Source organism: Taeniopygia guttata, chromosome 18, assembly GCF_048771995.1.
Source record: "Taeniopygia guttata chromosome 18, bTaeGut7.mat, whole genome shotgun sequence".
Lineage (NCBI taxonomy): Eukaryota > Metazoa > Chordata > Aves > Passeriformes > Estrildidae > Taeniopygia > Taeniopygia guttata.
The window spans coordinates 4,939,848-4,953,477 of record NC_133043.1 but is presented as its reverse complement, the minus strand read 5'-3'; the positions used below and the strand labels follow the sequence as shown (position 1 = coordinate 4,953,477).

At 50.5% G+C, this 13,630-nt stretch overlaps 1 protein-coding gene across 1 annotated transcript in view; it reads left to right on the top strand.

Moving 5' to 3' along the window:
- The window catches only part of STX8 (syntaxin 8), an 80,202-nt gene extending 67,749 nt beyond the window's left edge, over nt 1-12,453 (top strand). The window contains exon 8 of the mRNA XM_030287139.4: nt 12,243-12,453. Coding sequence (XP_030142999.1) covers nt 12,243-12,310 — 68 coding nt within the window. The 3' untranslated portion in view covers nt 12,311-12,453. The remainder of the gene's footprint in view (nt 1-12,242) is intronic.
- Nucleotides 12,454-13,630: the final 1,177 nt, after the last annotated feature.

The following is a 13,630-nucleotide window of genomic DNA, read 5'->3' as shown; positions in this document are numbered from 1 at the left end:
TAACATCCAGGAAAGTGTTCCTTGAATCTTAATGCTACCTTAAATAGCCACAGCTCGGGCTCCACAGCAGGGAAACAAAGACTGAAAACAGTGTTTTGGGGGAGGTTCTTCTGGGAATAGAGGAAAAGTCGTGGTTAAAGGTGATTTTCCCTCTATTCCCCCCCTTATTTTCCCTTCTATTCTGTAGTAGCAGGGGTTTGCTTTAACTGTGGTCATCTTCAGTGAGCTTTTAATAAATGGAGAGGAAACTGGAAGAGTTTGGAAAAGTATGGGATAAGCAAACACTCCAGAGGGACTTGTAGTGGCAACATGATTAATAAGGGACAGTCCTGGCAATTCCATCAAAACAGAGCTATTGCAAAAGCATATGGAGCATCCCGGGTTTGGGCAGGAGCAGGATTCAGACAAATGATCCAGGGAGATTTATGTGCCTCCTTGCTGGGAGGGTTTCTTCTCCCCCTGCAAGTGTGAGGGGAAAAGCTCTGTACATTTAACCATAGGATTAGACTCCAGGAAAAAAAAAAAAGAAATTAGTAAATCAGGCAGCTTATGGCTCCCAAGTATTTTTATGCTGGTTGTTTGTTTGATAGCAGGCTCCAAACCTTACAGAGATTTTTCTTCCTTAACTTTGTATATTTATCTTTTTTCTCTGTCAGTCCCCACACATATCTGGGAATAACCTTAAGGAGCTGAAAATGGGAAATGTTCTCCAAAAGGAAAATATGATGCAAAATATAGAATCCCAGAGTGGTTTAGGTTGGGAAGGGCCTTAAAGCCCATCCAGTGCCACCCCTGCCATGGGCAGGGACACCTTCACTGTCCCACAGCCCCGTCCAGCCTGGGCACTGCCAGGGATGGGCATCTGCAGCTTCAGCAGGCAGCAGAGAAGGTTCTAGACGATCCTGCTGGCCTTGGGCACTGCCAGTGCTCCCTGGGCTGGAACAGAAACCCCACTGGGATGGGGGTGCACAGCAGTGACATGGTGACACAGTGACACAGTGACACAGTGACTGCAGAGACACAGCAGTGACACAGTGACACAGCAGTGACACAGTGACAGTGACAGTGACAGTGCAGTGACACAGTGACACAGCAGTGACACAGTGACAGTGGCACAGCAGTGGCACAGTGACAGTGACAGTGACAGTGGCAGTGACAGTGACAGTGACAGAGCAGTCATTCCTTTCTTCCCCGTGCAGCTGCTGGGGCAGCCTGGGGCTGTGTGTGGGGAGGCAAAGCAGGACCTGCAGTGAGGAGCTCACAGACCTCTCAGCCTTTGGGAAGGTACAGAGATGAAGTGATACTGTGGTTTTCCCCTCCTCCTTTCTCTTCTTTTTTCTTTCTTTTTGGACACAAAATGAGAGGGGACCTCTTGCACTGCACGTGCATAAATTGTACAGGTTTGGCTCTGCTCGAGGCTGAAATTAAAGAATAAAAGAAAATCAAATAGTCATCCTGACACATGAGACAATGCAGTCGTCCAAAACCGAAATAGTTCTGTATAGTACTCTGCATATAGGAGTCAGAGATCTGTGTGTGGGCTTTAAAGATGCCTTGCCTTATTTTTTTGTAGAAGAAACTTCTGTTAACATCTAAATGATGTCAAAAATTCAGCAAGGATTGAATTCCCTACTTCGTCGGCACGAAATTTTTGCATTGCTACTGAACTCTGTTATTTTATCAGCCTCCTGCTCTTCAGACCCCATTTTCCAAAAACTTTTAAAGTGATTGTGCAAGTCAAACCTAATTTCTTATCACAATTCTTGTGTACATTGGCTCAGTTGTTTGCAAGGGATTGTTTCACCCACCCTGTTTCCCTTGGCATTTTTAGAAGGTTCTTGTAGTTGTTAGCAGCTGTAAATGGTATTAATAAGGAGTATTTGGTTGCTGGTTTCTGCAGTTTTCTCTGCTTATTAGGCTGCATTGCCAAAGGTTGAGCAAGTTTCTAAATGCAGGATTGTTCTTTGAGTTGTGAAAACACAATTCTCAACAAAATACCAGCTGTATCTGTGTCAGGAATTCTCCAGGCAGGCTGCTGCACCCCTGCAGAAACTGGGGTGAAACACTTTTGATCCAAGGGAGTATCGATGTTAAAATCCAGCACATCTCACCTGAATGTTTAAAGACCCAGCCAGGAAGACACCAAGGTTTTTTCCCTTTCCCCAGGGCTGTGTTTGAGGTGAAAAGCACTTTCCCACTCAGTCCCTGCTGTGCTGGGCTCCCCAGAGCAGCGTTGGTGGGTTGGGAGGAGCCTCCTGAGGGCTGTGGGGACAGTGGCACATCTTTGTGTCCCATCCAGGGCATCCAGAGTGTGGGATCCCTCAGCAGCTCCCTGTCCCTCAGGGTTTCCAAGGCTCAGGACCTGAGCCTGGAGCTGGAATCGTGGAATATCTCAGGTTGGAAGAGATCCACAAGGATCATCAAGCCCAGATCCCTGACTTGACCCTGCTGGGAGCACTGAGTTCTACCAGAACCTTCCATGATCCATTTCCCCCAGGTGTTTTTATGAGTGATGACTCCAGGTGTCTTCCTCCAGAGCATGTCCTCGCTGTGGGCACCAGTTCCTGCTGCTGGAGTAGGAGACTCACCCAGATAAAATTCATGGAATGAGTCAACTGGAAACAAGTGCTTGCAAAAAAACCCTTGATGTCTTCCCATGTAGCTCTTTCAACATTTTGGTGAAACTCTTTGATTTTAACACCAATACCACTCTGGACAAATGGTTCTGGCCCAGTCTCTGCAGAGGTCCGTCAGCCTGCCTGGAGAATTCCTGACACACAAAGAGCTGGTGCTTTGTAGAGCCTGGTGGGGAAGGGCTCAGTGGGGTGAGATTCACCCGAGAAAGGGAAGCTGTTGCTGCCTGGATGGAAAAGGCAGTTGCCATCCGTGTGGCAGCAGCAGTGGGATTGTCCAAAGTCAGACTCAGTTTCCCCTGGGGCTGCGGAGGAGCAGCCACGTCCCGCCGGCGTTGGGCTGTGCTCAGGTGAGGGCTGCCATTGCCAGTTCTTATCCCCATTCCCATCCCCAGTCCCAGTTTTCCAATCCCAGATCCCATTCCCAGATCCCATTCCCAGTTCCCATTCCCAGTTTTCCATTCCCAGATCCCATTCCCAGATCCCATTCCCATTTCCCATTCCCAGTTCCCATTCCCAGATCCCATTCCCAGATCCCATTCCCAGTTCCCATTCCCAGTTCCCATTCCCAGATTTCCATTCCCAGATCCCATTCCCAGCTCCCATTCCCAGATCCCATTCCCAGCTCCCAGCTGCAGCCTGTGCTTATCCAGAGGTGGGGACAGCTGTGGCTGGGGCAGGCAGGGACTCGAGCAGCGCTGCAGGGGCAGGTTTGGGGTCGGGGTCCCGCAGAGCCCCTCCGTGGGAGAGGAGTGGCTGTGGTGGGGAACGGCTCAGAGCCACTCGGGCACCACCAAACCTCCCGTTCCTGGGAACCATCCCTGCTGGGCTCAGAGCTCCATCCCTGCTGGCTCCTGGAGACACCAGGGCTCTGCTGCTGGAGGCTGGGCAGGGCTGGCTGCTCCTGACACGGTTCCTGGTCGCGCTGCTCAGCTGCTGCTCCTGGAGAAGATCCTGGGCTCAGCCAGGATATCAGCCTGGCTCGGGCAGGACCCTCCTTGCTGCGTACCTGGAATCATCTCTGAGCTGTTCTCCAAGGTCTGGAGCAGATGGAGAGAGACATCATCAGCAGAGGGAGGACAGTTTGGGCTTCCAGTCCGTATGGACTGGAGAAACAAAAGGAGTTTTGGGTGTGTGGAAGCAGTTCAGGCGTGCAGAGTCATTAATCTTCATCTGTGGCTTTTAAAATCAGCAGCAGCCAGAGTTTCCCAGACCTGAAAGCCGTGTTTGTTTGGATGGAGTGGATGTGCAGGGAATTTTTTCTGAACTTCACCCCTCCAAGGAAGGTTGTGTCAAGTGGATTGACTGGAGCAGCACTGCACAGTGTGGCTCTGACCATCGCAGCAGCCCTGGTTTACAGGGTCAGCCCAGTGGTTTCACGTTTAAAGTTGTCACACATTTAATTCTTGACTGTTTTGTGCCCATTCTTAATTTCTAAAAAGAAAAAAAAAGGCCATGCTGGTTTTGAGCTGGAGTTTCTCATACTTAAGTCTGTGTAAAGATGATTTATGGTGCTAGAAGGGCTCCACTGGAAACGCAAGATCTATTATGAAGTGGATTGAACGGCCCATGCTGAAATGTTTATTGCTGTCTTCAAAATAGAATACATCAGGGTTGATGGGGCCTGTCCAGGAAAGAGAGAGACTGCAGTGCAGTGGGGCTAGCGGGGTATTTTTAGTATTTCAATAAAAGACAAGGCTTTTAAAGGAAATCACTTATTGCCATTTTGCAATCAAGAATGCAGGAGTGTTCCAGGGACTGCAAGAAATATGCTTCAAGAATGTGGGAGCCATAAGGAACTAATCATTAAATATTCTCCCGTTTCCACCCCCGGCCCTGTGCTGAGGAAGCCATTTGGGAGCTTTGCAATTTGTATGGAAATCTCGGCCCTCCTGACCACTCGGTCAAGCATCCCGGGCCCTGGGGAGCCAGCAGCCCATGTTCAAAGTTCCTGCAATTCCTGGGTGAGCAGGGCACTTGGAAAATCGGTGACACATGGACCAGCCTTCAGGAACACTTAATCCAACCTTAACTGACTGATATGAGCACAGTCTGATCTTTCTTGTGCTGTAGCTTCTTCCTGGTCAGTGCCTTGCTGGGGAAGTTGTCCTTGCAGGTTCGGGTGGACCAGCAAGACTGGGAGGTTGTTGCTGTTACTGTTCTGCTCGTTGGACTGAGCTGTGGTTGTTTTTACTTCTTGTTTGTTTTCTTCATGTGATGCTTGAAACCGTTTGGAAGCATTTTGGTGCTGTAATACGTCCATGTAAGTAGGGAGGGAGCGATGCCAGGACTTGCCAGAGTGAAAAACAAAGGCAGAGGCAAAAGATAATCCTTTCCCAAGTGATTTAAGAGCCTGATGGGACAATTTAGTGATGCATCTAAGCAGAGCTGGTGGTTGCCTCCTCCTGCTCCCCACATTCCCACCTTTTTCCCTGTCTGGCCCTGGTGTCCTGGGGAGGCAGTTCAGGCAGCTACAATGGCAGAGAAGTGACCCCACCAAACACAAAGCCAGGGTGTGGGGCTGGTGGCAGATGGACGTGGGCAGATGTCCCTTCTGTGCCAGGCCAGCAGAGCTGCCCTTTCATTTGATTGTTTTTCTTTGCCCAATTGTTTTTTTGGGGAAAGTGGTGCAGGGACAGCAGTTCCCTGCTGAGATCATCTGTCACAGCTCCTGCCTGTCCCCAGCCTGCTGCAGGTACAGAGCTGGGCTCTGACCCTTCCTTTCAGGAAAAGCCTTTGGAGTTTGCCAGCTGGGCTGGGCTTCTGCATCCCTGCTGGGGCTGGGGCTGGGCAGGGAAGCTGAGCTGGGGAAGTCCATGGGGACAGGGAGCTGGGAGGAGCCCCAGCCCTCAGGACACTGCCCCAGCTCTGGGATTTCACCTGGCTCAGCTGGTGGCTCCTTGCAGCCAGGGCTGGTGAGAGATCTCTTCTGGGACCTGTGCTGCCCAAGGTCCCACCTGCTTGGGTTTTCCACTGGAAACCCTTGGATTTCCTGAGGTATTTTGTTGTGGCCAGGAGAGCTTTCCCTGGCTGTCCTGCACTCCTGGTCCTAGCTGCTCTCCCCACCACAGCTCCTGCAGGTCCGTGGCACAGTTCATGGCAAACCCTCAGTTCCTCATTGCTTGTGGCATGGGGGGTATCTTCTGCTGGAGATGGGGATATCCCAGTTAAACCTGTGCTTTCTCACCCTTCCTGCTGGGTTTTCCAGAGCAAAAGGCTTGTCTGGCTCACTGGAGCAAGCTGAGTGACCCTCACATGAAAGAAGGGATTTTTAGAACCTTTGTGCTTTGTTTGAGCTGGTTTGTTTCCTTTCTGCTGGGAAACCTTCGGTGCACATTGAGGTCTGTGAGACTCTCACAGGTCCCATTGCAGGCTGGAGCTCTGCTGCTCAGAAATGCTGAGTATTCCTCAACTGCTCCTGCTCCTGGGTGTCCCTGATGTAAGGGAAAGGATGCCCCAGAGTCTGGAGGAAGGACACTTGGAAACTCTGTGTGTGTGTGCTTGTTTAATTAAATAAAAGGGGAAGAAAAATAAGCCACATGCAAAGAAATGCAGTAACCACATCTGCCAGTGACCTTTGGGGCTGGAAAGAGTCTGGTGATGGTGTGGGGCCAGTCAAGGACATCTGGGAAGTCACTCCAGAAGAACAAAAGGAAAATCCATGAGGATGTTTCCAGTTTGGGGCTGGGGTGATCTGCACAGCTCTGCTCCATCCCACCCCTCAGAACAGGCAGAGATGGGTTGAGGTTGCCAGTTTTGGGTTATTTGGGGTTTTTGGGATGGGGAAGCTGCTGCCTCTCACACCTGCCCTTGATGCCGTGGTGAGTCCAGGAAATTATTTTATTGCCCAGTGTTTTTGCAGAAGGTGTTCAGATGTGGATTGCTTTAAAGCTCTCTGCTTCAGTCACTGTGTCTCAGAGGTACATGAACCATTTCCCCACCATTGTCCTCTCCCAGCTACCTGCTGCTATTTAAAGGAGATACAAATTTAGCTCCAAGTGTTCCCTTCCCCACAGACTCCTCTGAAAGTTAAAACTTGTCACGGTTTAGTTCTTGCTGTGCTCTTGCCATGTCTTCAGCTTCAAACAAATGTCTTGCCTGTCTCTGAGCTTCACTTCTGGTGGCTCAGAAGGTAAAATAATTTAAATTTCCTCATTTCCATGAGAAACTTTCCTGCCTTTGAGCTGCCCTTCCTGACTTCTTGTTCTGAGCATTGCAGGAGTTGTTCGGTAGATCCCCAGTCAAGTGTGGCACCTCAAAGCCCTGGGGCTGAGCCTTCCAAGGCAAAGCAGGAGATGCCCTTCCCATGGAGCAGCTGAGCATCAGGGCTGCTGAAACGTGAGCAGCACTTGGAGGATGTGACCAAAGCCCCGAGCTCGGGGTGAGCTTGGGTTGGTGCCACTCCTTGAAGGAATTTGGGATTTTGGGGCAGTTGTGCTTGGAAGCAGTTCAGGGCGTTACCTGGCTTGCATCTGTAGCTGAAAAATAGATTAGGAAAGAAGAAAATTGAAGTATAACAATAATGGAAGTAGAGAAACGCTTCTCTCACTTGCCTGCCCTCCGCCAGGCTGCACATGGGTTTGGGACCCAAAGTTTGGGATGATTGGATTGCTGAAGTCATGAAGGTTTGGATATAAACTCGCTCTATGCTGCTTCTGGGGCTAATCTGACCTTTGTTTTCTGGTGGTGATGGTTCTCATCCTGCTGGCTTTTAGCCACACTTTGTTTGCCCCCAGGCCCTTCTGCCAGTGACCTGAGGGATCTCCAGGCCCCGATCAAAGCTTGTGTTAGCACCAAACCCATCTGTGCACCCCGGAGGGAATCCTATCTCCAACCTGAGATGACCAAACCCCACAAAAATGCAATTTCTAGCGTGTGAAATAATGTTGACTGAGGAGTTAATGTGCATAAACAAAGTCTGCACCTTTCCCTCAGATAAATCATTTTTTGGGTCAATCTGGCATTGCATGAACAGCTCCAAATGTGCAATAACTCATAGACCAAGAGTTTTTTCATCTTACATAGGAACGACCTGGGCTTTGCTTTCTTCCAAATAAGGAATTAATAATGCAATAGTTGTTGTTTCCAAGGAGCTCAGCTTTTTTGAGGAGTGCCTTTTTCCCCTCCTCTAGACCCGGTGAAACACATGAACATTTGGAGCCTTTAATAACCGCTGGCGGAGCCTGGTCTTGATTTCTGTGAGAACTGCCAATGATTTTGATGTCAGGGCTGCGAGGTACAATCGTAGTGTTGAATTTCTCCAGGCAGAGCAGTTGAAAAGGAAGGTCAAAAGCAATAAGGGCCAGGTTGCTCTGGGCGGGCGGGGGCGTCGGGTAGGGAGCGTTTCCCCGTCCCTCTCGCCCAAGAAAACGTTTGGCTGTCACAAAACTAATAAAGAAAAACCTCCAGAGAGGGGCTGGGAGCTGCAGGTGTAGGAATCAAGGCTGTATTTACACACAAGCCAGCTTAATGGCGTGGGATTTCTGCTCAAGTGCTTCTTAATGCAACACAAATTGAATACCCGGCACGGGGAAAACCATAGAGGGAAAGGGTTTTTACGGCTTTTGGGGGAGAAAGTGCTTGGCTCTTTTTTAGGGAACATAAAGGACAGCGAGATGGATTTCTTGGGGTGCTTGCCATGTGAAAGTAGTGCTTTAGGTATGTGCAGAGGGTTCAGAGCCAGCCTCCGAGCTGGTTCTCTGCTGCCTCCACCAGCAGGGCTTTGGGCAGAGTTCCTGCCATATATCTGGCAACACGGGCTTAAAATTAACTTACTGAAACAGCAGATAAAATTTGGGTTCTTTAAAACTGTGATATTAAATAGAAGCCCTCGAGGAAGGCAGCCAGGCCTCTTGCTGAAGGTCCCATCCTTGCCCTGCCTCTCTGCTGCCCTATAAAACAACAATTATGTGTTTAAAGTTACTGCTCCGTGTCCCTTATAAAAGAAGACTTATTCATAAACTTCTGGATAGACAGTTCTGTGGGAATCTGACTTCCTTGGCCTAAACCAAGCTGCCTTTTCCAGATAATATAATGCTATACAGGCTCTTTAAAGTCCAGGCACACTATTTATTATTATTTATGATGTATAAAAGACACCAGTGTTGAAGCCCCAAGGACAGCTGCTGTTCCCAGAAATATTCACTGACAAGCTTATGGCAGGGCTGCCTTCCCTGCACCTCGCTCAGAGCCAGGGCACTGCCATGGGCACAGCTCGTTTTCGGGGTGGGATGTGCCAGGTGCAAGTTGGGCATTGTTGAAATGGATTTGGATGCAACCTTGCAGCTTCTGAAGGCAGGGCAGAGCAGGCCCCACACTCACATGCACGTGCCTTGGGATTTTTTTAATAGGCTGAAATCAGCGTTTGCTGCAGGACCCAGCAGCACGTGGCTGAGTTTGCTCTCTGACAAGTGCAGCTCACCCAGGAACAGCAATATTAACCTAAATTTGATGTAATTTAACCTTTTCTTTCCATCTCATATCTGAAAATGGGATCTTTGTTTGGAAAAGCTTTGGTGAGGTGTGGAGCCAAGGACTGGGGGCACGGGCAGAGGAGCAGCTGAGCTCAGCAGTGCCATCCTGTGAGTGCCAGTGTCCCAGAACGCTGGGGACATCCCTGCCCTGCCGTGGAGCCTGGCCTGGAACTCGGTGGGAGCTGGGAATGTGCTCCCTGCGTTCCTGCCCTGCCCTGGGAGCAGGATCGGCAGCGGGATGGGGAGTGGGGTCAGCAGGGGGATCAGCAGAGGGATCAGCAGAGGGATCGGGAGTGGGATCAGCAGTGGGATGAGCAGCAGGATCAGCAGTGGGATCAGCAGAGGGATCAGCAGTGGGATCAGCAGGGGGATCAGGAATGGGAGCAGGAGCAGGATCAGCACTGGGATCAGCAGTGGGATCAGCAGTGGGATCAGCAGGGGGATCAGGAACAGGATCAGCACTGGGATCAGCAGCAGGATCAGCAGAGGGATCAGGAACAGGATTGGGAGAGGGATCAGCAGTGGGATCAGCAGCAGGATCAGCAGGGGGATCAGGAACAGGATCAGCAGCAGTATCAGGAGCGGGATCAGGAGCAGGATCAGCACTGGGATCAGCAGAGGGATCAGCAGCAGGATCAGCAGTGGGATAAGGAACAGGATCGGGAGCAGGACCAGGAGCAGGATCAGGAGCAGGATCAGGAGCAGGATCAGCACTGGGATCAGCAGTGGGATCAGCACTGGGATCAGCAGCAGGATCAGCAGCAGGATCAGGAGCAGGATCAGCAGCAGGATCAGCAGCTGGAGCCCTGCCCCAGAGCCTTAGCACAGGCAGATTAGGAACATGGCATTTGCTGCATCCTGCCTCAATTATTTGCTCTGTAATTGCCCCGAGGTTTGTGCTTCCCACCTTTCCCTGGGATGCAGTTGGGATTTGTATTCCTGGCACTTTTCCTTTCGCACGAGAATCTTTCCTTTGTTCTCTCCCGACTCCTGTTGACTTTAAGAATGGTTTTGATTCCTGAGCGTCTCTTTGAGGGTTTCTTGTCAAAGGGAATATTTATATTTCATAGCATTTGAGCAAAAAAAGGCAAAGCAGGCAGGGACTCAGAATGCAGAATTCCTGTCAGATGCTATGCACAGCTTTTGTGGGAAAGCGTGTGAAACACCCAGGTTCAAAACCTTCAGCTCCTTCTGCTCTGCTGTTGTGTGGTGCAGATGTGTGCAACATCTGGTGTGTGGGAGAGGTGCTTTGGGAGGCGTGTGCTGGGGCAGTGTGTGCTGCTGCTCTGCTGTCCCTGCCCTCGGCAGCTCTGCTGCTGCCCAGCTGGGACAGGACAGCACTTGGTCTTTTTGATGGCTGCAGCTTCTTAATGCCACTTTACCCGGGGATGGAGCGAGGTTTATTTCATTTGTTGTCCCCTCTCTCACTGCCCTGCCCCTGCCCTGCTGTTCCCTCACTCAGCACTGCTCATTAGCAATCCTTTATTAGCCCCCACCTTCCCCTCTTCCTGCTGGGGAATAATTTGGGGTTTATGTGCAGCTTTTCTTGGGACTTGTCACAGAGTAATGACACCCCATTAACTGCCCTCTGTATCATTACTAATTCACACCTACGGAGTATTTTCCAAGCAGCTGATCTCAGTTGTCTCTTAATTGCCGGAGTCTGTAAACTCTGTTACGCTGAAACTGTGTGAAGGATTTGCACCCTCTAAAACTTCTCCCTCCAGTGCAAAACATAACAGAGAATGGGAATGTGGCAGCTTTATCAGATCTTACTTCTTCCCTATTTAGGCAAATTATTTGCTTCTGGCTCTTTGAAAACTCCAGAATGTATATTAAGGTGTGAAAAATTCGAGACTAAAAGGGTGAGGAAGTTGTGGCTGTCCAGCCTGGAGAGGAGCAGCTCCAGGGAGAGCTCAGAGCCCTTCCACAGCCTAAAGGGCTCCAGGAGAGCTGCAGAGGGACTGGGGACAAGGGATGGAGGGACAGGACCCAGGGCATGGCTCCCACTGCCAGAGGCCAGGGATGGATGGGATCACAAATGGTTTCAGCTGAGCATAAGAGAAAAAAATGCTGTTAGTGGCAACTCTTATTTTCCTGGAAAAAAGAATCCTGGCCCCTGGCAGAGGAACAGTTTCTGCACAGAAAACATGACACTATTTACAAAAAGCAGTGTCTAATATCCTTTTCCAGCTTGGAAGGAGGAGTTTATTTCAATACATCCTTTTTTAATTGCCATGAGCTGGACTTGTAAATACTGTAAGTGGTTGAGTAACAGCCCTCAGTGAGCAGAGAGAGGAGGGGACAGGTTTTCCACTCTTGGAACCCTCTGCATTCCCTCAGCTCGGGCAGGGAGACTGCAGATACTGAACACAAATACAAACCTCTTAATTAAAAGATCATTTAAGCCCAGGGGATGACCTGGGTGTGATGCCAGTGCCCGGCACAGTGATCCGGCTGGGTGAGGAGTTTGTTTATGGGGGTGGTCTGGGAGGTGGATTCAGGCTGTTCTCACAAAAAGCATTTCTTCCTTTCCTCTAAAAAATGGAAGAGACAGAGGAAGGTTCCTGCTGAGAAATGGGGAGTTAAGGAGAGGGGAGGGATCTCATTGTGTAAGATCTCGTTTGTCGTTAACCTGTGCAGGATCCAGTGGGTTTTGGGGCAGGATGGAGCACACGGGCAGAGGTGGGGCAGGGCACTGTGGGATTCTCTCCAGAGCTGGAGGATCCCTGTTTCCCTGAGTCAGGTACATGCCTGGAAGCCAGCCCTGTCTGAAAGCAGGAGTACTTTGTGTTGGAAACAATTTCCTGCTGCAGTTTGGATTTCCTCCTGAATAATCCTTTGCCCCAGTGGGATGGTACAGAGGGATTCTAGCAAAGCCCAACTGGCCTGGCTGTGAGTTAATCACATCCCTGGATGGTTCCATGGCAGATGTTCAGGAGGGAGATCCCCCACGGGCACTGCTGGGAAATCTGAAGGGTCAGGAGGAGAAGGAATCTCTCTGCCAGCCTGGGGTTTGGGTCCAGGTCTCTGCTCAGGTCCCAGTGAGGGGATGAGCAGGGGGAGGAGGAATTTCATCCCAGAAATCCACAGTGAATGCTGAAGGCAGAGCCTGAGCCTTGTTCTGTCCCTGCAGGGATGCTGGTGGTGATCGTGCTGCTGCTCATCGCCATCGCCGTGGTCGCGCTCTGGCCCACGGGATAAGCCCGACCCCGCCGGAGCTGCTGTGCCAGGGGAGCTCCAGGGCTCGGGAGGGACCTGCTGAGGGCAGGGAACAAACTGCATCCATCACTGGGATTGACTCCAGAGCTGGGAATGAACTGCATCCATCGCTGGGAATGACTCCACAGCTGGGAACGAACTGCATCCATCGCTGGGATTGACTCCACAGCTGGGAATGAACTCTACATCTGAGAATAAACTCCATCCATCGCTGGGATTGAACTCCACAGCTGGGAATAAACTCTACACCTGGGAATAAACTCCATCCATTGCTGGAATAAACTCCACAGCTGGGAATGAACTCCATCCATCGTTGGGAATGAACCCCACAGCTGGAATAATCTCCACTGCAGCAGACTGAAGCAGCACCCACCAGACATCCCCCAGGGTAGTTATTGCTGGGTTACTGATCCCCAGGGGTAGTGATTGGTGGGTTATTGATCCCCAGGGGTACTTTTTGGTGGGTTATTGATCTCCAGGGATGGGAGCTGAACAGCAGCAGGACTCAGCCCAGCCTGTGAGAGTGGAGAGCTTTGCCCTCGTGTGTTCCCCAGGGGCTCTGCCAGCCCAGCCTCGGGAGATGCACCAGAATTAACGTCCTCACTGAGCTCTGGCTCTTCCTTTGACAGCTCCTCACACCCTTCTACAGCTGAGAAGAAGGACTGTCTATTTAAAAACTAATGAAAAAGAAGTATTAAATGTTTGCTTCTGGCCAAGAGAATAATTATTTTGTTACACATGTCAGTTTGATTTCAGGATTAATCGAGCAAGCAATAAATACTGATTAAAGTGGATCCATTTATATACAGTTTCTCTGCCTGGGTTTTATTGTTTCCTGTATTTTGTGTTGTCTGTGAATGATTTGTCCAATGCTGCCATATCCTAAGAGCTGGTCTGGAGAAGGAAATAAGCAATTTCTGTCAGACTTTGTGTGTATTATGACAGATCTGTGAGACTTGCACTCACCTGCCCTAGCGGTGCCTCCCTTCACAGCCCTGCCCTGGCCCTGGCTCTCATTTCCCTCTGCCCAGACTCCAGCACTGCTCTGGGGGTGGAACCAGGGTCTGCTGGTGCTGTCCCCTCTTGACTGGCACAAATCCATTCTTCTCTTCTGGGCTGGGTTTGCCCAGACTGGAGCAGGGCACTGCCCCTTTGCCCAGGGTGTGGTGGCTGCAGATCCCTTCACTCCTCTCCTGGCAGGGTGCAGGGTTGGCTGGGCTTGAACCCGGCGCTCAGGCTCTGGGGAGGAGACCATGGAAGGAGGTGAAGAAGATGGAGTTCTGCAGGAAGCAGAGGCAGGGA